Source organism: Melozone crissalis, unplaced genomic scaffold (assembly GCF_028551555.1).
Source record: "Melozone crissalis strain CALT ecotype California unplaced genomic scaffold, PUWL_Pcris_2 ptg000042l_1, whole genome shotgun sequence".
NCBI lineage: Eukaryota > Metazoa > Chordata > Aves > Passeriformes > Passerellidae > Melozone > Melozone crissalis.
This window is the reverse complement of record NW_026535820.1, coordinates 55,865,639-55,891,086: the sequence shown is the minus strand read 5'-3', so window position 1 is coordinate 55,891,086 and position 25,448 is coordinate 55,865,639. Positions and strand designations below refer to the sequence as shown.

The following is a 25,448-nucleotide window of genomic DNA, read 5'->3' as shown; positions in this document are numbered from 1 at the left end:
GCGTATTCAGGTGGCCAAATGCCATTGAGAGCTTAGTTGTATCTCCTCCTTTTCTCCAGTTATTTTATTGGTTTTTGGCACAGAGTAATCCCTTAGACCAGAGTCAATGTAGCTTTTTGCAAATGTCATACTTCCTTAAAGTACCACTTTAAATTTATTGACAAGGTACTTGATTTTCTTAGTTACCTTTCTCAAGACCTTTTAAATCAGTTGGTGGACCGTGAAGTGGGCTGGAAGATCTGCCAGCCATAAATTGAAAACCCTTGCCTGAGCAAAATAAGTTCACATTTTCTGAGAGAAATGCTGAATTTCCAGAAGGATAAAGAACCCCAAATCCCCAGGCATGTAGCTGTTGTTTAAAAACACATTTGTTTGAACGCTTACTATTTTCCAATGCTAAATGTACTGCCCTTTTGCTTACATAGGGTTTGAAGGAAAGCTAGCCTTCAGGCCTCCATAGAGCACATGTGCAAGGTTGAAAACCCTTCAGGGCATGAGAAGAAAATGCAAAAGCGAGGGGAAAATGGGCATGACAATTTTGAGGGTGTAAGCACATAGCCTGGTGTTTCTAATTTAGGGTAGAAAGACCTGCCCTTCTCTTCTGGAGCTTATGTCCTGAGCAGATCACCTCAGTGCTGGTGGGGAGCCTGAGGAGGGGGGCAGAGTCTTGGGGAGAGGCCCCATCAGCTGGACTCACCCTCAATTGGGTCCTCAGCTCCAGAACTGTACATACAGATTTCTAATTTTCTATGGAGATGAGGGCCAGCCTCTTGGTCTGCCATGTGGTTTGAGGGAAAATTACAATGGGTGGAAAAATGTACCATCCAACAATTTTCTTCTCACTAGGCTTTCTTTGCCTCCTGCAATTTTGCTGTGTGCTCTGTTCTTCTGCCTTGCCAGTACTGTGTATCTGTCATTATCAGTTTCTGGTGCATTGTCCTTTCCTTGTCTTGCAGACCAAAGGTGAACTAGTAGCTGGTAAAGAAATGTCTGTGATTGTGGAATTCACCAATCCTCTGAAACAAGCCCTGGAGAACGTCACGCTCCGCCTCGAGGGACCTGGCATGCTGAGAACAATAAAAAAGCAGTTCGGGTAGGAAAGAAAGCACAACCAGCTGGGGGTTTGTCCCCTGCTTGTTCACAGTAGGAAGCTCACAAGAGACAACTAATGCTGTGCTGAGTAACTTAATTCAAACACTCTCTCTGTACTTTAAAATCCAATACACAGGGGAGCTATAGGTCTCCATAGTCAGTAGAAGTTGGGCTATCCAGAGAGATTGTGAGAGCATTTCATCTGCTCAGTACCAGGGCTGGAGGAATTGGTAGCGTTTGTGAGTAGTTGCTAGTGCAGCCCAAGTTTACTTTTTCACTGTATTACATTACTTTTAGCACTTGACAATAGCACCTACAAGCTGCTATTGCAGAGAGGAAGATTTATCCCGCACTTAAAGTGTTTACTGCCGCTCACTCAGCATGTGCAAATCGAGTCCTGTGCTGTTTCTTGGAAAGGGCTTTTCTCTGCTCATGTTAATCATGATTATACAAGACATTCAGGTACCTCAGATGATCTTTTCAAGCTCATGTCAAGACACAAAATGTGTGTTGTTTGCAGAGCCTTCTGGCATAGCTGTGGCATGTGTGTGAGCGCACAGCTCCCCCCAGTAGCTCCACTGCACAGGGCTGCCCTGGCACACAGGCATGTTCCCAGCACAGGCCACTCCCAGATCTGAGGAAAAGGAAAGCCACCTTCATTATTCTCAGAGTCACACCTTACACTGATACCATGATACCCCTATGCTAAGCAAGTTGTAAATCCTCTTTCCGTTTTAGTTCGGTGTTATGAGCTTAGCATTAGCCAAGGGTATATAACAAAGAAACTTGGAAAATTTTGAGGCTATGGGCATCTATCTATCTGGGTTTAGTATCTATCATTACCTGAGTTGATGGTCCCCAGGTGTGTGTAAAAGGAGTTTGAGAAATTGCCTTGTGTTTCAGCAGCTGCATAAATTGTCAGCATCCTCTGCAGCCAGCAGGGGAGGTCTGATCCTGACTGCACCTGGGACAGAGATAAAAAGATCAAAACCAATCTCCAGAGTAGAGCTGATAGGAAAATAACCATGAAAGGGCAACATACCGTGTTTGCTTTGTGCACAAGGTATGTCACAGGTGCTGCTGAGCATGACTCAGCATGGTCCACAAGAGTTACACCAGTTGTGGCAATAGCCCTCATTGCTGCCCAGCTGTGCCAGTCTCCCCTGTTGTTCTGCATCCTTTTCAATCCAAAAGCTGCTGGGGACTGCCCTCACCTTCAAGGATGCAGAAATTATCAGGTGCATCAAAGGCACAAGAGTTAGGGGAGAAAAATGACTCACAGAACACATGTCATTTTCCTTAGAGTCACCATGTTTTCCCCTTTTCAGTAATGCCCTTGGCAACAATGAAAATGGAAATGGATCAGCTTAGTCATTTTAAGATTTAACTTCTCTGAGATGAATGTAGGATGCAGGTGATACACACGGAGGACAGAGCAAGGGGCAGTTGTAGTTTATTTAAATAATAATCACATTTGTCTCCATGCATTCAAAGTGATAAATGGCTCCAGTGTGTTGATGGCTCAGCATATTATGCAGAATCATTCATCACTAAGTTCTCTCCCAGGAAAATCAAATCAGGGTGGCTTACTCCTTTTGCAAAGAGAATTGAACACATTCTAGGCTTTCCCCACCCTTTCAACACTTCCCTATTTACCAGGGACTGTTACATAGGGGAATGGAGCTTTTTGTTCTATGTGGGGATAAGGTTTTTGGCCTCTGTGTACTTTTCAAGTAGTTTTTCTGTATCACTTGAGTGGCTCCAAAAAACTGATCATGTGTGACCTAGATGATACAACATTATTCTGTCAATGTAGTGGCTGCAGGGCTTCTGTCTTGACCATTCATAAAGTCTATATATAGATAAAGACATTGATATTTAGCTATTAGCCTCAGACAGATGAGGAGCATGAGTTATGGAAAAGCCTTTGGCAGCAGCAATTCTTACTCAGGGCATAGTCTTTGCATGACAAATGAGAATTAAACAGGCAGTGATGGATAGTGCTAAAACAATTATAGCCAAGCATACTTTCACACTAGCAGGTAAGTAATTTTGGGTGTTTCTATATGTCAGAGCTAAGCTAGTATTAGCATCTGTAGTGAGAAGCAACTTGTTCAAGGAACAGGACAGTAGAGAGACAGGAAAACACAGGTTTGGTTTCCCAGCACAGCTTTGTCTTCCTGCGCATGCACACACACACACACACACACACACACACACACACACACACATATATATGCAGTGAGATGATTTCACTATAAAACAAAGATGGTAGTGCTACCCCTCTCTCACTGGAGCACTGTGAAGCTGTGGCCCCAAAACCTTCATCCTTAGGGAATCTGGACCCCCAGCTGCTCAAGAAGTCTGCACAGCAGACTTCTATAATTACTTCTTCACTTTCCATTCAGATAATCCCTTGCAGATAATTCCCATAAACTCTAAAAGGTATTTTACTTTCTTCAGCAATTTAATTCATTGGTTTATCATAATTCCATTTTAGTGGGCACCTGATAGATGCAAGCTAACCAGCTATAGGGAACAGAATCTCTCTCATTAAAAACAAAGATAAAAAGAGGGAAAACACTTGCTAGAAGTAGTTTGCATATGCTCACATCAAAAATATGATCTTTCTCTACTTGCTTTTTTTTTCCTAAAAGTGGGTACATGCCCCAAGGTACCTCTATCTGTGTATGCAAAAAGAGCTGGAATACCTCATTTTACCAGGGGCCGACTTGCACTGAAACAAATACTCAGGTGGGAGGATTCCAGGCTAGCTCATTTAGAGCTAATTAAGGTTTCTTCTCTTGTGGCAATTTGTGCTGAGCCTGGGCAGACATTTCTGTCCTGACCCTGGCATATGATATGACACCTGAGAACCAAATCCTATCAGATGAGAATTTGAAACAGTGACTGAAGAATAGGCTTGCTTTGCTCTCACTTTGTTCTGTTGTTTTCAGGACACTGTAGCCATATGAGATAAGAGCAGTGAACTTAGAACCCTCTTATTTAATGCTGAGGAAAAAAATAATTCATTTTCATAAATAGCTCCCCACTATACTGCTTTTTCCATTGCTTCCTTTGGAGCAGTTGTATCCCAGCATCCACCAAACACAATCAATCAATCAATAAATATCAGCCTTTAAAATCTGCACACAGAACCTTGTGAAAGCACTGAGAAAACACAGAAACCCAATACCTGAGACTGTCCATGCATCTTAATTTTAGCAAAAACAAAATTGAAAATGAAGAACAGTGCAGAGTGCCGTTATTTTCCATATGAGTTATCAGGAGTCATACATAATGTAAAAGAGTAACCAACAACAGCAGGACTCCCAAGAATATTTTAACTTGCTTTTTGGACATGAAGAAGTCATCAGAAGGGGCCACTGAGGCAATCTGCTGATGGCAGGGTGGTTCAGGGTAGGAGTAACTGAGGGGTTGAACATCTCATAGGGTTTGCAGAGAAATGGCCTGAACACCTGGACTTATCTAACCGCTTCAGGAATCAACACCAGGCTATAGGCTATAATAAACAGAAAAAATGGAATTATAAAGTAGAAAAAATATATGTTAGATATAAAGAAGGTCATTCTGAAGGTGATCATGAGAGGAAGTGACAGGAGGCAGATGAAAATGGATTCAATTTGGAAATTTAAAATTAGCCTGGAGGAAAGGCTAGGAAAGGCTAGAAAAGGCTTTAGCAGGGTCAGTTCTGAGGAATAGAAGATGGAGAGAGTAATTTACATGACGTTTATGAGAATGAGTGAAACATAAAATATTTGAGACATGTTATACTTATCTACCTTCAGTTTCTCCAGTTTTGTGTCAGGTTGAGAGCATGGACTGACTGCAAAACTGAAATTTTTCTTTTTTTTATTCAGGAGAATCCCGATGAACTCTACATTGACCTGGGAGGTAAAATTTACCCCAATGCGAGCAGGTTTACGGAAGCTGATTGCAAGCCTGAATTCTGATGCTTTGAGGCATGTGTATGGTGAGCTGAATGTCCAGGTTCAGAAACCATGAACCAAGGTGCTACCTTCTTCTATCATTTAGCTATATTTAAAAATATCATGGTAAGAGGTGGCTGATGGAGAGTTATAAATCTGCTTATTGTTATTTTGGTCATCCTTCTGCTGAAAAAAATTGATAAAGCAAACCAATTGGTATGACTGAGGAGAGTATAAAAGAGCACCTGCATGCTGAATGATTTAAAATTAGCTATATGTAATTAAAGGCAATTCTAGGTCATATTATTTCTGTAGCTCACTTGTATTTATGGTCTTTTGCATTAGTGCTGCAAGGGAATTTGAAAAGCTCCATTCGCCAGAGTAATCTGAACTTTAGTTTTAATTAAGGCCTGGTATTTCACTGAAAAGGGAAAGAAAAAAATAAAGAATCCAGTGTTATAAATTCTTAGACTGAATTACACAATGTTATGGTAGATCATTCAGGCTGCAATAGAAACAGGTATTTCTAGCTAAAAGGGTCTGCTTTATCCTACAACTTAATAATGTTCTGGTTAGTGGTGATCTCACTTTGCTGGAAGCATCTCTCAGGATGTTTTATCTCCAGAATATTCTCAGCCTCTTGTTTTGTCTTGCAACTTCCCTGTGCTTTTTTTTCCTACTCTCTCATGTGTGCAGGCACTCACGCAAACTCACTTCATACCCTCATCAGACCCTGTATTTAGTTTGTGTGCTGTTCCTCTACTTTGCTGGGTGAAAATCCAGAGTTTTTCTGCCTCTGCTCAGAGTTTATCACACAAAACCTGCACTTTGTGGTCATATCTCTTGTGTAAGACATGTTTCTCTGCCTTTTTTTCTCTCCTGAACCCAGCCTGTAGACCCTTCTCCCACATGAGTGTGTCAGGAGTGTTTGCTGTCCCACAGCGGTCCAGGCTGGCAAATGGGGTGAAGGAAAGAGGATTGGAGCAGGGAGCCTGAGGCTCTTCTCCTGCCAATGCCATAACCTAGCTAGTGTCCTGCACTGGAGCTGGGGGTGACTTTAAACTACAAATATGGGTATCAATTTAGATTAAACAGTGCCTGAAAGTTCCCAAGAATCATAGCTAAAGCAGAATGAAGACCTGTTACGTAAGTAACCCCAGGAATACAGAGGGACAGAATCTCATCTGGGAAAGGAATAAAGATGTAGCCTGAGAGTCAGAAAATTACACAAGCCCCAGCAACTCCTCCCCTCTGGCCACAGTGTGTATGTAGGAGCAGATCAGGTATAAACAGCACAGGGGAGCTGGCTGAGTTTCTAAAGTTAAAAGGAACACATTTCTCATTAAAGCCTGGGGCTTTACTGGATGGCCATGTCATTTGTGGTCTCAGTGAAAAGCAAGGGAGATGCTTTCCTTCCCTTCTGCTCCTCTTGTTGCTGCCCATTGCCCATGGTACATCTGCAAGACCTGTAACCAGCTGTGAAAGTCTTGGGGGAAGAGAAATGCAGCTGCTCTTTTTACTAAAGTGTGGGGAACAAAGCAAAAATTCATACCACCTGATATAGTCTGGGACTACCCCAGAATCCAGGAAAACCAGATTTTTGGGGGCTTTCACTTCAGGAATGGACACACCTTCATTTTATACAGCCTATGTGACCACATCAGAAACTTTGCCATGTCAAAGTCCCATGGGGTAGAAGAGACTGAACTATGTATTGTCAGTGCAAGGTGACAGTCTCTGCTAGATAATTAAGCAGTCTTACCAAGCTCTACATCTTCTAATAAAATAATCCATTTTGTGCTCTTGCATATAAACCTGCTTTCTATTCCAGGCATTTTACAAATACAGTGTAATAAGAATTCAAAATAAAGTGTGTCTGATTGCACTTGTGTGTTGTGTTCTGCATTTTTATCAATTACTTCTACATAGCGGCACTGTAGACACCAGTTGCTGCATCTTCATTGTAAAAATTAAAAAATACACTTCTGAGCCGTGTGTCTTTTTTGGTGCAAAGGAGAAAAACTCATATTTATTTAAATGAAAAAATAATATCGCAGGCTAATTTTAGCTGTTTTCCTTTGGTTTTCCTTCTGTTCCAACAACTGGCTACCTAATGAATTGGAGAAGGTGATGACTTCCAGAGAACATCACTAGTGCCAGGAAAAAGGTTCCCTGGAACTTGTTTTAACTTGTCAGAGACCATTAAGGCACAAGTTTGCCCCTAATGAAACCTTACCTATGTCCCATTTTTAAGGAGTGCTTCTCTCAGCGAAATATTTCAAGTCATTTTACTAACACACTCTTAGCTGAATGACCTTTGCCAGGAGATAGGAAGTGTTTTACTTATAGTTTATAGAGAGGTATATTGATGTGAAGTGATGGCTGGGAACAGAGACCGGGATGTCAGCAGCCCTTGGCACCACCTACCCTCTCACTGTGCACCGAGATGATCACAAAAATTCTAAGGAAAAAATGAGGATGGCTTCTAGGATTTCAGCCACTCAGCAGCCCGTGCATGGGCTGTCACATCAAACACAGGTAAAACCTGACTGCAGGAGAAGGGAGTGCTGTGATTGCACTTTGTGTACCTATAGGGTGTGATCAATAAATAATGAGGACAGATTGGTGACCTCAGATCGGGAGGAGCTCTGAACCGGAAAAGAGTTAAAGAGCTCAAATTCTTCAGCTGAGGGTCTTTTTTGAGAGGGCTGAACTTGAGTCCTCAACGCAACCATCACAGCTCAGAGATGCACTGGGGAGGAAACAGTCCAAGAGCAAAGAGACAGAGCTGAGACTTCCAAAGTTCCCACAGTCCAGCAGCTCAGAGATGCTAAATGCAAACAAGTCACTCCTGAAGCAAACCTCATTTGTTACCAACTTGTTTCATCCAAGCTGTGGGGCAGGTTTCTCTAATAGCCACCAACTTGTCACATTCCAAATCCTGCTATGATCAAAAGGAGACACGTCTTACATGCAGACCTAGGAAGAATATATGGTTAGTGTTGTTAAAAATCATCTAATCGGAGAATTATTAGTAGCTGGAATAACTAGGATGGTATGTTCTTGTATTTTTAATACAATGATGATAACATTTATAGTCCAAATTATATTAGGTACACATAAACTTTATAGAATTCCCCACTTTCTCTTGCTTTTATATGGATCTCTACACTGCCCCTGTGATGTCTCCAATCTGGCTGGGGGCATGTGTAACAGCAAGTCACCAGTGTCCCAAGTCCTCTACCAAGCAGAGTCTGATATTAGTGGGGAGAGTTTATCTTCCTCTTCACTGGGATAAGCACAACAGAAAATTTCTTCCTTGTCACCCTATGATACATCAGAGGTCATTTTTACAGACTTCTTGTACACACCACATCTTGTTCTTTTTTTTATTGATTCAGCTCCACAGCAGATCCTAATTTGCTACGTGATGCATTTTACTCATGTTGAGTACTCAATGTTTGGTCTCCTTTGTTACATCTAGAATTTTTCTGACCTACCTCCTAATGTTGCACCCTTTGACAACCACTAATTAACTACTGGTGAGCTGTTTGTAGCCTGAGGCCTCTCATATCATCCTACACCCGCACTGTCAAGGCCCCTGTTACCATCCCATCCTAGTGAACCTTTATGCTGCATTTTATTTTGAGGTCATAAACAGTTCATTCTACAAGGAATAAGTACCTGCACTTACTGTTCTACTAGTTACAAAAAAGAAATACAACAACAAGAATTTCACCATGCAATTGGATAAAGCACAGCAAAAACTAAAAGAAAGCCAGTAGTAGATAACAGGGCATTAGATAATTGCTTTTGCAGGTAAAAATCTTGACAAGCCCCAGTGCCTGTGCTGCTAGGTTATCACCAAGCTATGACCTTTCTCAAGCAATGGCACATCTGATTTGCACACCAAAAGGAGAGAACATGACTGAGCATTGACTTTTCTAGTGACTGGTACTACCAGTGATAATTGGTTTGAACTGAAACTAATCAATAAACACTGCCAAATCAGTGACACACCTGGTTCCCCACCGCTTTCTTCTGCTGGGCACTGTCCTTTGTGCTATGCCATTTTCTCAGCATATTGCTTTCATATTTGTCCTTGTTTTTCCCAAGGAGAAGGCTGTGGCTGCTGGTGCTAACTTCTGAATTTGAGTGATGGGACAATAGAGGAAGACAACAGAAGACAACCAGATGAGAGGAGGTGAGGAAACCAGAATGGATATCCATGTTATGAAAGAGGAAAGTCTAAAGTACACTGTAAGTGTAGATGGAAGGAGAGGAATTGTCTTGTATATTGGAGCTGGCACGATAGCTGGATGAGAAAGGGAGAGATGATTGTGCCCTACGAGGAGATCCAAGCTGGGCTCAGCCTTTTCCATAAGTCACCTGCAGCCCAACTCAAACAGGGTTGTGCCTGTCTGGTCTCTGCAGGATTAGCCTGGGAATAAAAGGGATCCCTTGCAAACACGCAGGCAGCTCCTGTTCAGGTTTTGGCTACCACAGAATGGGCACAAGACCCTGACATATGCTGGAAGCACCACTCAAAGCCACAACAACACACAGGCAGGACATGATTGAAGGGGAGGGGAGGAGGTCATTATGCAGCTGCCATCACCTGCAGCTTGCCATCCCTGCAGCCATAATCCTGGTGTATTGATTGTGTGACCGTTTCCTCAGGATCCACTAACTTATGGAAATAGTGTAGATCAAGATTCCAAGCTGGAAGTTATAAATACATCGGCTTACCCAAAAATCTTTTGAAGTGGATCCAACAGCAGGCAGACTGATGAGACATTTTTTTGCCTCCAGGTGTGAAACAGGGGACACCCACAAAGTTATGGGGAAGAATGAGCACTCTCACTATCTACTTGGTAACTTCTATGTTCATTGCTGTGTGAGTTGTGAGTTATGAATAAGAGAACTGCAAGTTGGAAACATCATGAATTAAGTGATGAATCAGTTAATTGGCATGTTAGACTGATTTGTGCAAAGTTTGAAGTGTCTGTTTTCTTTCCCAGTGTGTTCACAGAATAGAGTTTAATTTAGGTATTAATTTTAATGTATTTTCCTGTAATTTCAAGCAATCAAAGTGCATCATGACAACCCTAATGGAAGGAGTGGGAAACATCTGGTCTAGTGAAAACTGTAGTAGCAATGAATGGTGTTGCAGATTCAAGTATTTTGCTTATGCAACAGGACTATCCTGATTGGGCACAAATGCAACATAGAATCTCTGTTTAGTAGCTTTGGTGGCTATTTTTTTGTGGTCTTTGAGAGCTTCCTTAGATTTTGGCATCTACCAAGGCAATTCCCAAGTGTGCTGTCAACAGATATAATCAAACATCTCGTATTTACTTTGAACCTCATTCTCCCACTGACCTCCCTTGATATCCTGTGTCTCTGGTACTGGGAGAATCAGAGAGACCTTCTTCCCTCTCCAACATGCAACCTATAGTTTCATCAACTTCTGAACTGCATTCCACCCACATCACATCTTCTTCGCTTTAGGAGTCCTATCTCAGTCATTTTGTGCATGCAAACTCTTCCAAGCTTGTAACCTGTCTTGTTTCTTTCCTCTGAACTTCTCCCAGCTTTATGTCACTTTACGTACCATTTAAACACAGCAGTTTTAAGCATCTGCATTTTGAAAGGACACTGCTAATGAGTGACTGGCCTACCTTTGCAGGGAGAATGAGGATCTCTTGGCACCCAGATTCATTAAGTTAAACCTGGACTCAGCTGTGGTTGAAACAGATTCAAAACCAGCCCTTGGTGCAAGATCTGTACAATAAAGGTTGAACACATTTTGGGCATGCATTGTTTCATGAAATACCTCTATTCTGTCAGAGAAGTGTGACTGCCCTTGAAAAGACCACAGGTCACCTTTCTTCAGCAGTGTATGAACAGTAAGTAGGGCATTAACATTTGAAAACCAACTGATCTCTTTCATCACTATGTAGATTCATAGGATTATGAGATGTGCTTAAATGTTATCTGCATGCTGCCCTTCTTCAAAGTAAATATGTCTCAGAATCTCTGTGGTTGTATGGTGCTCTAAAGGTTGTTTTATCTGATTACAAAATTTCTCTGCTTGGAAATAACCTGCAGAATAATAGTGAAATGCTGCTGTGAGCTTCAGACATCTGCACAGAAAAAAACCTGAGAGACTAAGAGGTAAATCCAGTGAGCTGTAACTCAGTTTTAACATTCTTCAGCTATATTTGCATTAGTAAGTTTTACAGGAACAGATCTTTAGAGTGAAGCTGCTGGCACTGAGTTCCCAATAGCTACACTGTATTTTGGAGGGTTTATATTAGACTTGCCATCTCTGGTCTGAATGGCTGTGAGCCCTTGGAGAGCCTTTTGTTGCACTCTTCAATTCAGTCACTCTTCACTCTTCAGTCAACTCAAATAAAACAAAGCTGATCCACTGTGTGCTCTCAGATCACTGTGACATGAACTAAAGCACTGTAAAACATTTTTTCAAAAATGTGTTACTGGTCAAAAGATGTGAGGAATGGTCAAGAGCTCAACATCTGTGACAGCTGCATGGCAAAGATCTGTCTGGGAAATGCAATCTGAGAGCATGGAAGCATTCACAATTTCTCTGTGTAGATGTACTGGTACAAAAGTTCTCATCGCTGTTGCTAACTCCAACAGGAGGTACAAAAAGTGCACCTTCAGAAGTAATGGTAGGAATGTTTGGTAGACCAGCTTTAATTAAAAAACTCTCTAGTCTCCCACAGGTCTGGTTTTGTATCAGCAGGAATGGATGGTGCTCTCTCCAGAGTGGCACACTAATGCTGTGTGATCCCTAGAAGTATCTTTATGCTGATCTGGCTGTATCTGTGCTTGTACCAAGATGCATGCTTTGGGAACTGGTCTCCTTTTAACCAAATGCTGTGCACTTCACTAGTTATGCACGCTGCCTCCAAATCCCCTTTGCAGCTGGAAAAGTTTGCCCTGCTGTTTGCTTAAAAGTTTGTTGTGTTTGTTGTCCTTTATAGAACAACAAGTTGAGCTAATTTAGGGACTGTTATAAAGATGATGTTCCAAAGCCTCTGCTGCCTAAACAGTTTAGTTTGTAGGAAGACATTTTCCTTTACTAAGATAAGCTTTGCACAGGGCCATTATAAACCCCACTGCAACATACTGATGAATTATTTTCTGCCTTTCAACTGGTTTAAGTTAGGTAGCCACAGCTTTTGCAATATAAAACAATACTTTGTGCTCCAATCAGCTAGTTCTGGAGGAGCTTTTAAGTAATAAAACCTATTCCCAAAGCTCTGTTGACCTCATCAGCATTACTGGTGCCCAAGAAAAAAAAATATACCTTTGCGTTCAGAGACTCAGCAATGGGGAAGTGTCATCATCAAACTGCTAATTAACTTGCATCCAACTGTGGTTACAAATGAAAGTGTGAGATTAAGCAATGGGAAAAGCAACCATTTTGAGGAAAAGATTAAAAAAAAAAAGCAGACTTTAGATGAGAGTATAGGAATTTAGGAAAGTAAAAGAGCTTCTACCTGTGATTTTTACATATTTAAAAATTGAGTAGCAGGAAACAAATACAGCTAGGAACAATTTTGGGGGAGAGAGGCAAAAGGGGCTGTATCTAGAACAACATAGACATGCCAGCAGGAAAACTGATGATGCCACTCTCTTAATCTGTAATTCCTGTCACCAAGTGTATCTTGGTTCCTTTCTATCACTGCTCAAACAAAGAGCAGACAAATATGTCTCTTCCTGCAGAACAAAAGGGACTTTATGGCTCAGACCAGTTCTTGAGTGCTTTTCATGCACAACAATTTGTTCAGCCTATGGGTCTCTTTTACACAAAACCTGTACCTAGAAAATTGGTGCTTAGAAACAACCATAGACTAAACTGATGATGAAAGTGCTCCTTGACCCCTTACCCCAGTCCTTTCTTTGCTTCCTTGGCCTTGCTGAACTTGGGGCAGAAAGCTGAGACACATTGCAGAGCCCACAAAAAGACAAAGCAGGGGATGTATGAGAGCTGAAGGGGAGAAGGCAAAACTTCTGGCCAAGATTCAGGGTATCTGTGGTCACTGCACTGGTGGTGGGATCCCCCCTTCTGAAACATCAGTGGGAAGAGAAGCTTGAGGCAGGTTGGCTGTGCTAGCAACTTGAAAGTGGGAGTATCTCATTCTGCTTTCAGTGGGACTGGAGTGGCTTAAGTGATGGGCCATTGCAGTAACCAAATTTACAATTACTTAATTGTCCAGTTATTATAATTTTTTATTTTAATGATTTGTTATATTAATTGTTGTTGCATGTCTGGGCAGTTGAACACTTATATCTTCCAGTCGGATCAGGGCTTTCAGGAAAATCAGAAGCCCCACACTGAGCCTACAAGCTTGGAGCTTTGTGAACCATAAACCCAGGGTGATGGAAGTGAATGCTGGAATTAAAGGTTGATGTGGCTGGGAGGTAGCTGAGATAAGTTTGGTAACTGCCTATACCAGCAGATACCAGAAATCCTTTCTGCTCCCCTTTGCTTGGTCTCATCACAATCCTTGGTGAGGGAAGAGTTTTGATTTTGTTCTTCAGCTCTCCATCCCTTGAAAAGAAAATAATACACATGAGGAAACACCAAATAATGAAAGATAATGGTGTTTTTCCTCTTCCTTTTTTATTTTTTGTCCTTCATTAGTTTTGATCTGTATTATTGATGTCTGGCTAGGTTACATTTACTATTGCAACCCACCCTAATAAGTTCCTGGTAAAAGACGTGGGCAACGAAGTCAGCTCCAGGAGCTCTTCCTAGGAGTACACCAGAAAAGATAAAAAATAACACAGAGAAGAGCAGGCAAACCTTCCTCAGCAATGGGTTGTTGCTTCTCTTGCTGTCACAAATGTTGACTTCAGGAGATTTCCAAAAATTAACTGGAAAATCAAGGGAAATAATGGGAATAAAATCAGAGAACCTGAAGAAAGACAATAGCTCCATAATATGGAATTAACTAAACCCATTCCTGAAGTCAGAGAAAAGGGGAAATATTTCTGAGGATCAGTCATTTGCCGAGGGAGGCAAAAATGTCAACCAGATAGAGCTGGATGGTGATTCAGGATAAAGTATCTCTGCAGATGATTTTTTGGCATCTTTGTGCACGTCTGTTCTCTGGTTTTCATCCTGTTTTACAGCTGGGATAGGAAGAATAAACAAGCTTCAAATTAAAATCTGTATGACGATCAAAAAGTCATATGTTATTTTTTTCCCAAAGACTTGACATGGACTGTGGATTTAAAAAAATGTATAAATCAGAAACATGGTATTATTACTCCAGGTTATTATAAATCCTGTATGTAACATAGAATTAGACAGAGGAGTAAAAGTTATTCCATATGTAACGTCTCCAGCCACAACCAGCCCAGATGCTTGCTTCCAGTGAGGGTTGATTTACAGTGAGATACAGGATTGTCTTTCAAAGGTACTGACTAAAAAGTGCTTGGCTCGTGCTGACTTCAGTGAAAGCACATTGTCCCTCCCAGGACAAGTCATGTCTTATCAGAACACATACAAGACCATAGGTAATGTGCCAGCTTTTAAAGGAATCGATATTAACTATGTTTTGTTGTGCTGTAAAGGCAGGTTAAAGTTATATCTAAAGCAGCTGCTGTTGCAGGGTTGGACTGGCTTACATCTGGTCTTGGTTTGGCTTTGTGCTCTTTATTGACTAAAACATAGTACTTGATTGCAACAGCAAGATCTACTTTTAATTAGCCCAAGTTGGATGCTTGTATCCTGGGTCTTTGATAAATTTACTTTGATAGTAGTGCAAATGCTGAACACACCATTGCTGTGTCATCTTTGACTCAGAAATTTCTCTTGAGAAGAACATCAATTGAGCATTTCTGTGCGTCAAGCACAGTAAATCAACATCCCCATACTCCAGTCAGGTTTTCTCATTTCATCAGAGACCAGCATTCTTACTACTGCATCAGCCTTGAAAACACTTTTCACCTTGTTTCCTCTCTCAACACTTCTGTAAGTCATCTTAAGCATCTCTCTACACTGGAGGCTGATCCAGAATGGCTCAGAGTGATGTGGAACAACACAGTTAGACAATTTTTGGCATCCTAGAAGTATGTATAGTGATATTTTGATGACTCTAATTCAAAATTAGCCACAGCTCTACCTCCTTAAAAGCTTGTTTCGTTCTATTGCCACAGTCTTGATGCTTTCCTACTACCTCTGAGTCAGTCACTTCAGTTGATGATGATGCTAAAGTATTGCCTACAATTTTCCCTTTAAACTGATACACCGATTTTTGAAATACTAGCACACATACAGGTTGTTGATACGAAAATTAATCAACTTTGTGGTAAAGTACATTACATAGCCTGTAGCCTGAATGTTAAACTGGTCCCCTGGAGGTTTGATGGGAAGATCTGTAATAGTTTTGAGGTTTGAGCCTAGCTCTGTTTGACTCAGTAACCTGGAGTACATTATTGAGATCTCAAACAACTCAAAAAACAGGCACTGAGGTCTAAAGGCAAGAGCACCATAAACTCAAGAGCCAGTGCTTCTCTCTTGCCACCTCTTCATTTCAAAAACTTTTTCCCTACAGTTGTTTTATCTTAGAAGGTCTCCCAAGTCATTCCATTTAAATGCTTGGGCACCATCAACCAGAGTGCCCTCAAGGTCTCCACAAATGCATTACACACATGCACACACATGCTCACCTTCAGGCATCTTCAAAGCACTCACTTACCCAGGGATGTTGAGCCCTGGCCCTTTGGAATGTATCAAGTTGGTAAGAAAGAGGCTTACTTTCTTTTTTTTTCAATGCCTATTAATGAATGTAAAAAGGGCTTTCCAAGAGCTACTGTGAAGAAATAACCTAATGTATCACATGGCAATAATCAGGCTAAGGGTTCATAGAAGCAATAACAGGATCTGACCACTTTCTACAGCATTAATATTTTTCTGATAACTCCAGTCTATACCATGGTCTTTGCTGATCATTCTTCCTCTTTCTCTGCTGTGTACTTGTCACACAAGTCCCTGCCCAGTCTCTCCATGTGGGCCCAGGGGTACACTTAAGTACTCTTTGCATGAGGATTATCATCTGGGATGGAGCCCTTTGGGTTTGGTGCTCATTTGCTGAATTCCCTGTGCTAGCAAACATAATATGCAGAATTCTTGCCTGTGCTTTAAAGACCTGCTTACATCTTAAAAATAACTTTTTAGAAAACAATTCTCCTTTACCTTTTCCCCTAAGCCAGACAACTCACTCACGTCCTGAGTTATATACATCTTTTTTTTTTATGCTTTCCTAATAAAGGCAGTGGTATTTTACTGGGAAAAGCTTCTTGCTTGTCAACAATTCCTCCTCTCCTGCAGCTAATTTCCTCATTGGGATCACAATTCTCTGCAATATCTTCATTGATTTCTCCTGCAACTGTTAATATAACTGAGCTCTTTGTACATAATTATCTGTAAACGTAAACTGGCAGGATTTTAGAATGTGACTAGCGATCTCTGCCAATTCATGCTGCAAGAAAGCTCATTTTCCTAGCGAATATTCCTCTGCCTTCTGAAAATAAGTTTTGCCCTCTAAAGTGGTTCAGGCTGCATGCCCATGATAAAGCTACCAAGTACCTACAACTCACTGGCCTACAAGTCCGAGTGTGGAGCTGCACGTCCAACTCGGCACGCTGGAAACACCCGCAGCATCTCAACCAAGGCTGTGCTCCCAGTCCCCTCTGCTGCTTTCACGACTGCTGCACGAACCTTTGCAAGGCTACCACCCCAACCTGCCTCCCCAGGCACACATACACCTTCTCATCCTCCCATACAAAGCCTTCAACACTTCACTTTCATCTGGTGAACCTGCTAGCAAGGTTCCCAAACAGATGGTAAGTCTCGCACATAAGACAAATTTCTATTTCTAGCCCCATTTTGCAGAACACAAGAGCTCTGGAAGAGGCTTGCTCACAGCCTCGCAGTGAAATCACGGAGCTGCGAGAAGCAGACAGGTTCTCGGACCTCCCCAAGTGCCATCCTCCAGCCCTGAGGCCAGGGTGGGCTCTGCCCTCTTGGCAAGAGCTCTGCTGCTCTTTCAACCACTGCTGGCCTGCCACCCCAGGAGCTCAGGCTGCCCAGCAAGCCAGCAGTCATGCCTTTAGAAACTGACTGGCCACAACTCATGAGAGAATTATTTTCAGTCTATGTCTGACCTTCAGCCATAGGTTTCAAATCCCTGCATTAGATTGCAAACATGCAGCATAAATGGTACAAAAGGTGACCAGAGAGTACAAATGCACGTTGACCAAAGTAGAGAGATGATGTCTCCTCCAATTTTTTTGTTATTCTTTTGTTTTAATCTGGCTATGTGACATACTGAGAGGGTCTCATGTGAGGGGAAGTGGTTTCATTTCCTCTCAGAAAGGGAAAGTTTGTGGACACAGCAGACAGTGGCATCTTTATGCTATCTCCAGTGCCTGGAAAGTTGTTTTGCTTGTGAAAGGCAACCAGGCTGGAAAACAGTGAGAGGAGGTCCTTGATCCAAGGTATCACTGAGACCCTCAAAGGACAAGTGGATGTCCTTACTCTCTCTGTACAACATAAGTGAAGTGATGAAAATGGAATTGCCACACAAGGGCTGGGAGAGACCATCTGAGACAACTTCCAATTCTTCAGACAGAGAGAACAGCAACGAAGATCTGGAAAGGAGGGTGTATTTAGAGTTGCAGGTGCAAGAAGCTGTTGAGAGCTTAGAACTGAGCAGTTAAAAATCTCCTGGGTAGGCAACAAACACAGGATCTTGATGACTTTGGTCACCACAGGTGAATGGATCCACTGGTTGGACACTCTGTGTGCAAAGAAAAACACCTGTATTATGGTGGCTTTGAACAGGTGTCTCGTGGGAGTGGATCCTTCACAACGAGTTTTTGTAGGCTGTTTTAATAAATCAAGAAAGAAAGCATATTCTGACCAGCAATTCCTTGTTATTATTTCAGCTAACTGCGAACTCTGCTACTATTTTGGCTCAGCCACCTGCTCACAAAGCTTAGTTTGTTGCTAAGTGTCAAAATACCCTAAATCAGAACTGGTGTCTCAGCAAGCAAGCAAGCAGCAGTAACACTAATGAGTCTGCAACTTGATTTACATACAGGATCTCGGTGCCTGCTACTATAAGAACAGCAATGACAGAGACTAGGAGGTCTGCATGAGCTTAAACAGAAAAATCTATCACAATGATGATCGCTTTTGGGAAAAAACCCCACACATTCAGGGGATTTAGAACATTTTATTATCCTATATCCTCCTCCTGAATTACTGAAACCTTATATTCATGCTGACTTAAGAAGTCAGTATTTTTCAGACATGTCCCAGGAATAGCTTTTAGACATTTTAGGGCTTTTTGTTTTTCTATTTTTGACTAGGAGTAAGTATTTTTATGCAGAACAAAGCAAAGGTAATTTTGAAGTATTTGACTCTAGAAGCATTATGGTCAGCAGGTCAGAATCTGGCTGCCAGGATGTTTGGATTATGGCAGCACACCAATTTGTTCTTCTTTGTTTGCTCTGCTTGGCTCTGGCTGTGCTCTAGTCAACAAGGATTGGTTGCAAATCTCATTAACATTGCTGGAACGTGTTCATGTGTGCAAGGGATGAGGCTCCAAACACCCGAATATTCATCAGCAATGACTCAGAGACCAGAAGACATTAACTCATAACAACACAAGTGCGGGGCAGATGCTCCCAGACACAATGTGAAGTCTGGGATGGCTGGGGGAATTCATTACACAAACCAGCTATGGTGGGCCTGCACCACTGAGAGTTGAGCAGTGGGACCAGCAGGGTGCATGGAACACCCACAGACTCACCTGGGGTTCCTTTCCTTGATGACACTTAAATGCACAGTAAATGCTGGCATTCAATTTTGACCTTCAATCCATGAAAGCATAGTGGGGAAAACTGTGGGGGGAAAAAAAATATATATAATAATCCCTTACCCTTTCTTTACCTTGTTAAACCAGCAGGCTTTACCCCACAGGCTGCCAAACAGTACAGGCCTGATCTTCCTCCTCTTCCTCTACCCTAGCAGGAACCACCAACACCTCAAACTGTGTCATGGTGGGAGATCTGCCTGGCAAATCTGCTCCAAAGGGAGCTTGCAGGCATTTGCAACCAATGGACCCAATTCAGAGAGAACATCAGAGCTGCTGGAAACAGGCAGGATTGGGGCAGAGGGTCTCAGTTTGGGAAGGAGGAAAAAGAGATCAGATAAGAGTAATTTGCAGCACCCAGAATCTGAGCTTACTGGCACTCTAGCACAGGTAAAACACCATCTCGTAGGGACACTTGAGGCTTCAGTTGTAAAACCACACCTGGCTCAGCAAAGCATCAGAGCACTTGGTGATGTCTACATATGAAATAATCACATGCATAGAAACATGATGGAGCATGTTCATCCTGACATGGGAGTGTTGGAAAAAGCAAGGCCTCCTAGGGGGAAAACTTGTTATCTTCAATAATGAGGAGAGGAGAGGAGAGGAGAGGAGAGGAGAGGAGAGGAGAGGAGAGGAGAGGAGAGGAGAGGAGAGGAGAGGAGAGGAGAGGAGAGGAAAAGAGTGTTCTGTGGGGTGGAAAAGCAGTTTAAAGAACTGGAAACGGTGTGACTTCCATCTGTAAATGGCTTTTGTGGAAGTTCTCCCAGTCTAAGATAATTTTCCATGGAGGAGTAAAATGAAAAGCATTGCTTAAATCCATTAAATATGGTGGAAGTAAACTACACATCAGTACTGGTCTCACCCTCTGCACACAGGGAAGGAGGATCCATTTTTTAGCAAATTGAAGCCTTGGTGCTGAAAGCTTGTCTTCAAGTTTAGGTAAATAAAAACACAAACTGAGCAAACAAACAAACAAAAACAAAACCAATCAATCAACCAACCAAACAAAAAACCAAGCCCAAATCATAGAGGAAGGAAAAAAATGGAGGAGGAGGAGGAGATAAATCTAACAGAGTCATTCCCCTGCATAAGAAGCCCAGAGACTTAGCTCCACTAAACACTGTTGATAAACATATGTAGATATTAAAGGAGAAACCCTTTTCCCACTTCTGCTGTGGACTTCAATGATGGCACAATTTCATGTGTTCTGTTGCAAATGAAGTGTATGAAAATTCAATGCATAAAACCCATCACAAAAGAATGGGCCAAGAGCAAGGAGGGTTTATTCTTCATCCTTATATAAAACTGGACACTCTGCGCTGCAAAAACACATTTACAAGAGCATTTTTGACATGGTGCACAGGAAGATAGCTTCACATATAACCATCAGTGAAATCAAGAATAGAATAATGCCAAGTCTCTTGCCATAAAAAGCCTTACTGTAAGAGCAAGAAACTAAATAAAATACATGGACTACCTCCTTTCTCCAACACACCATGATGTACAGTACAAAGGTATTTAAAACGGCTCTAATTGGATAGAGTATAGCTTGAAAATGTCCTGAAAGGACACAATTACAATAATCAATGCAATAATGTGGGATAAGACCTTGCATTATGCCTAGACCTCCACCTTGACTCAAAAGGATTTCTCTCTAAGCAGAGCCCTAAAATCCAGGTTGTTTTGCATTGTGAGGCTATGTTTGACAAGCATATGAAGCAGCAGCTGCTCCATCATTGCTCCATTTCAGATGTCAAAGTCTGACCCTGTCAAACCCACTCACAGCCTCACGTGTTCTGTTGAGGAGCTGGAGAAATGCATGGACTTATTCACCAGAGCACTGTTCATTCATAACGAAGTCATCTGTGCTACCCACATCCATTAGCCAGAATCTGAAATACCACACAGAAAAGCAACTGCCTAAAATTTTCATGAACTGAGGTATTAGTCCTTGAGACATGAATGGAAAGAGAATCGGAAGTGTGCTTGTGATGATGAGTCATGGGTTAAGGAGGATATTGCCAGGTAAATATTTTTTGAGCCTTCCTCTTTCTATTACCAGCACTTATCTCGCTGCACCTGTGAGAATCTGCAGGCCTGCATCCTTGCCTGGCAAATTCCAGCTGAACACCTCAAGCCACCATTTCCTGCTCAAAGGCTAAATGGTCACACCTGGACTGAGAGCACAGAGTGCCCTTTAATGTAAAGGATATTGCAGCACCAGTCAAGAGGTGTTCAGCTTTTCTGGACATGCCATGAAGCAGGTAGTGGCAGAAAGGCACCAACCACCAAAAGTTTCTCCAAAGACTGGAGAATATTATGGCCCATGAAGGGTCCATTTTCAGGAGGAGCTTCTACACTGAAGCATGGGGTAGCCCTTCAAACGGTCCACTCATGACATGAGCTTGTAGGAAATTAATGTTTCAACAAAGGTCTGAAAGAGATAATTACATGCAAAACCACCTAGGTTTCCATAAAATTCTGCATTAAGACATAGAGATGAATTCTTGCAATCATCTAATCAGCTACCCACCAGTGATGGAGGCTGCACAAAGGGGCCAAATTACCCCATTTCCTGCTCACCCTTGTGCTGGAGTATCTACATGAAGAGAACAAAACCTACATTTTGGGAGTGTTGGCTGGGAAGAGAGATCTTTGGATGTCCCAGTCAGTCAGTTGGTCCTCACAGTTTGGAGCTACACCTCTTGCTTCAGGTAATGAGGAGTTCAAAACAGAATTAACTTTTTTTTTCTCAGAGAGAGGATATCAGTGAGAGGGGCTGGCAAATCCAGTCAGGTGGAGAAAGGAAAGCAGAGTCTGCCATGAGAAAAGAGAGGGCACAGAGAAATGAAAACTATTAGAAGGATGGAGTTGGAATTGATGGGTAGGCAGTAGCAAAGGTGTTGCTAATCATGGTGCAGAGTAATATGGAAGGTTATAGAGACAGAGGACTTTGCTGATGTACATGCAGAGCGTGTGCTTCTTGTCCCTTGTGAGGATCACAGTGAGTTGTCCCTTCTGCCTTGGCACAGTTTGGGTGAAGGACCTGGATGGCCTCAGGTGGACTGGATTCTCCTACCTAGTGCCAAGTTTTCCATCAAGGTAGGCAGTGCTGACATACACCAAGGGCACCTTGTGCATGACCAGCACGGCCAAGGTGTGTGAATAAATTTCCTGCACACATTGCATGCATCAGTGGTGTCTCACTGGGCAATGGAGGGGTCAGGATACCCCTGGAGAGGACAGTGTGTCCCACTGATGGTCCCAGCACAACTGGCGTACGTCATACCTTCTACATGCTGTAGTGGCCACTTGAGGTACCTTAAACAGCCTCAGTTTGTGGTTTGGGCAGCAGGGCATGGCTTTGCAGCTCTCTGCAAAGTTCACCTGCCCTTGGAGCTGGAAGACGGCATAAATACACATAATTATTTCCCAAAGTGGAGACCTCTGAAGGCAACCTTTCACATCCAGACTTCAGTGGGCCCCTGACAGGACAGATGCCTGTACAGGTGCAAGGTGCTCTGGGTACTAGAGGGATCTCGTGTCTCTATTGCCATTTGGCTGAAGGAGGGGATTGTCCCATTCTACTCCATGGTGGTGCAGCCTCACCTCAAGTCCAGTGTGCAGTTTTGGGCAACATAATATCAGAAAGACACAGAGCTATTAGAGAGCATCCAAAAGAGGGCTACGAAGATGGTGAAGAGCCTTGAGGGGAAGTCATATGAGAAGGGGCTGAGGTCACTTGGTCTGTTCAGCCTGGCAAAGAGGAGACTGAGGGGAGACCTGAGGGGCAGACACTCTGTGGTGGCCAGTGACAGGGACCGAGAGAATGGCCTGAAGTTCTGTCAAGGGATATTTGGGTTGGATATCAGGAAAAGGTTCTTCACTCAGAGGATGGAACAGGCTCCCCAGGGAAGTGATCACAGCACCAAGCCTGACAGAGATCAAGAAACACTTAGACAATGCTCTCAAGCACATGCTGTGACTCTTGAGGCTGTTCTGAGTGGGGACAGGACTTGGACTTTGATGATCTTGGTGGTCCCTGCCTGCTTAGGGTATTCTATCATTCTGATTCTCTGATTTTTCCAGAGGTGATGCAGCGCAGGGTAGGTGCATCCTGAGCAGGTGAATCCTGTGATGTGCAGTATAGATGCCCTTGGGACAGACAGCTCATGAGGGGTGAGGACTCAGCAGAGCCATGTCCATGGACAGCCCTGTGTAGGGCAGGGCCATGAGCCTAAAGTCACCTAGTTCACCATTCCCCGCCTGCCAACAGCCATGCATTATCTTCCATCCTCTATTGAAACAGTTGGGGCTGGGGCCACCTTCCAGGAAGCATCTTTTGTTCAATATCCAGCACTGTCATACTGTGGTCCATGACTTCTTGATGGGAGACGAGTTGAATTGCAAAGCTCCATCACTGAATGGTAACTCAGCATAGATTAAGGAGCAGGGGGCAAGGGAGAAGCATTTGAAAATATTGCTGTCACAGCCCGCCCCCTCCTCTTCCTCATGTTCTCTTTTCAGTCTAGGTCTCTAATAAAAATCTCCATCTATAAAATAATATCATAGAGAAGTCTTTTGCATTGACATGTGAAACAATCTTTGCCTAAGAGCTGCAAGATATCATCAGCTTGTGGAGTCTGTCAGAAGGTCAGCTCTGTGACTGAAGTTTATAAGCAGGGCTGACAAGGTTGTGCCTGTCTGTGCCAGCAGCAAATCACAAGGTTCCTGATTCAGAGCCTCTAACAGCAGTCCTGGTCCCTTGTTTTTATTGGTAGGACTGATTGAGGGCACTGTAAACCTGTAAGTGAGCAGTCCAAAGACCTGAGTTAGAGTGTGGGAGGGCCAGTCTTGGTGGGAACAGCTCTGTACGTGTGAGCACTGCCTGTGATTCCCCTGCTTTGCTGAGATAGGTGCTCCAAAAAAAAAAAAAGGAGCATGTGAGGTGATACACAAGAGAAGTAGGTTACCCATGACTTACTGGTGTTCTTTAGCTCTCTTGCCTCTAGAGAATGGCACTCTTGGAAATACACAGCTGTCATGCAGACCTTATCAGATAAAAGGCAATTTGCCTGGGGAAAAAAAAAAAAGCTTTATTTACTGAATTCTGATGCTTTGTACCAGATGACTCATTGTCACACTTCTTTTCCCTCTTCTCAGTGAACTAGAATCGTGTAGCAAGTTACTTTCATCCATTATGGCTTGTTGATAAGATGAAAGGACAAATTTTAAACTTTAAGATTTTGCTTACCCTGTAAGAACATAATTCTTATCCTATATGAGCATCATTAAATTTTTCTCTCTGGTCACCTGGTTGGCATTTTGAGTTGAGGAGTGCCACTTAGTATTGGTGACCTGAGACCTCAAATTTATATTTTTTATAAAATTTGGTTCTGGGGAATCTTTGCATTGGTTCTGAGGCCCTCAAATTGGGGGAATGAAGGTTGCTTGAAGCCCCCAGCTCTGCTTGCTGGATTTTAGCCAAGGACATTTGCATAAATATAATTCCTTGGCTATGATATTAAAAAATCATACAAATTACAGTTTTCTCCATTGTTTCCCAGAGTCTGGTCTAGCTCTCTAGGAAGCTGGCAAAAGGATTATTTGGTCTTAATTAGAATTGGATAAAGACTTAGAATACAATGGACCAACTATTTATTTTGCATGGAGTCGACAGAGTACAACTGGCTTCAATAAAGATGTGCCGGTTTAGAGCATATGACAAACTGACAACACACAGTTCCTTAACAGCTAAAAAATGCACTAACTTTACAGTCACAGGCTGATGTCAGGATTTGGGTGTCAAAATATTTGGATTTGGGCCATTTGAGGAAACAGGTAGGGTGAATAATGAAAACCAAGTGAATATTTTTTTCCTAATAGTAGTTCCATTTCTGTTATTCTTTTATGTTAGGTGTCAAAATCTCAAATATTTTACAGATGAGACATTTTGCTATGTGCTAGGCTGAAAGAAACCCAATCTAGTACGGACCTTCTAGTTGAGCATACACCCCAGCTTTTAGACCAGAAGCAGTAATATTTGGTAGATTATGAAAGCTAGGCAGACAAATAGACCAAGCTCTTAATTACACATCCTGGAGAATTTCTAGATCCTGTTAAATTGATTTATTCTATATTTATGAAATGAGAAAAAGGTCCACATGTGGGAGGCTCAATTTGTGTAGCAATAAGATGGAAGATTAAGACAAGAACACTACTTTATTACATATATCTTTTTTCCTTACAAAAAAAAAAGGTAATTATTTAAATTAATTACTTTAATAATACAAACCCATTATAATAGCTTTTGATCATGTTAAATAATGACACAACACTTATGAGGTAAAGTTCACCTAAGAAAAGTCATCACAGTAGGTATTTGGGCTCAAAGGGGTGGCTGCAGTTAGCACACAGCAGGATTATATGTAGGTAGAATTAGGATAGAGAAAATTGATTTTTAACCAACCATGAGGACCAC

The 25,448-nt window shown here is 42.2% G+C and overlaps 1 protein-coding gene across 2 annotated transcripts in view; it reads left to right on the top strand.

Moving 5' to 3' along the window:
* Positions 1–6,903, top strand: part of F13A1 (coagulation factor XIII A chain) — a 59,854-nt gene extending 52,951 nt beyond the window's left edge. For both annotated transcript variants that reach the window (XM_054284961.1, XM_054284960.1), the window contains exons 14-15: positions 957–1,093; positions 4,974–6,903. In XM_054284961.1, the coding sequence (XP_054140936.1) occupies positions 957–1,093; positions 4,974–5,118 (282 nt within the window). In that variant the 3' untranslated portion in view covers positions 5,119–6,903. The remainder of the gene's footprint in view (positions 1–956; positions 1,094–4,973) is intronic.
* The last annotated feature ends 18,545 nt before the right edge of the window (positions 6,904–25,448 follow it).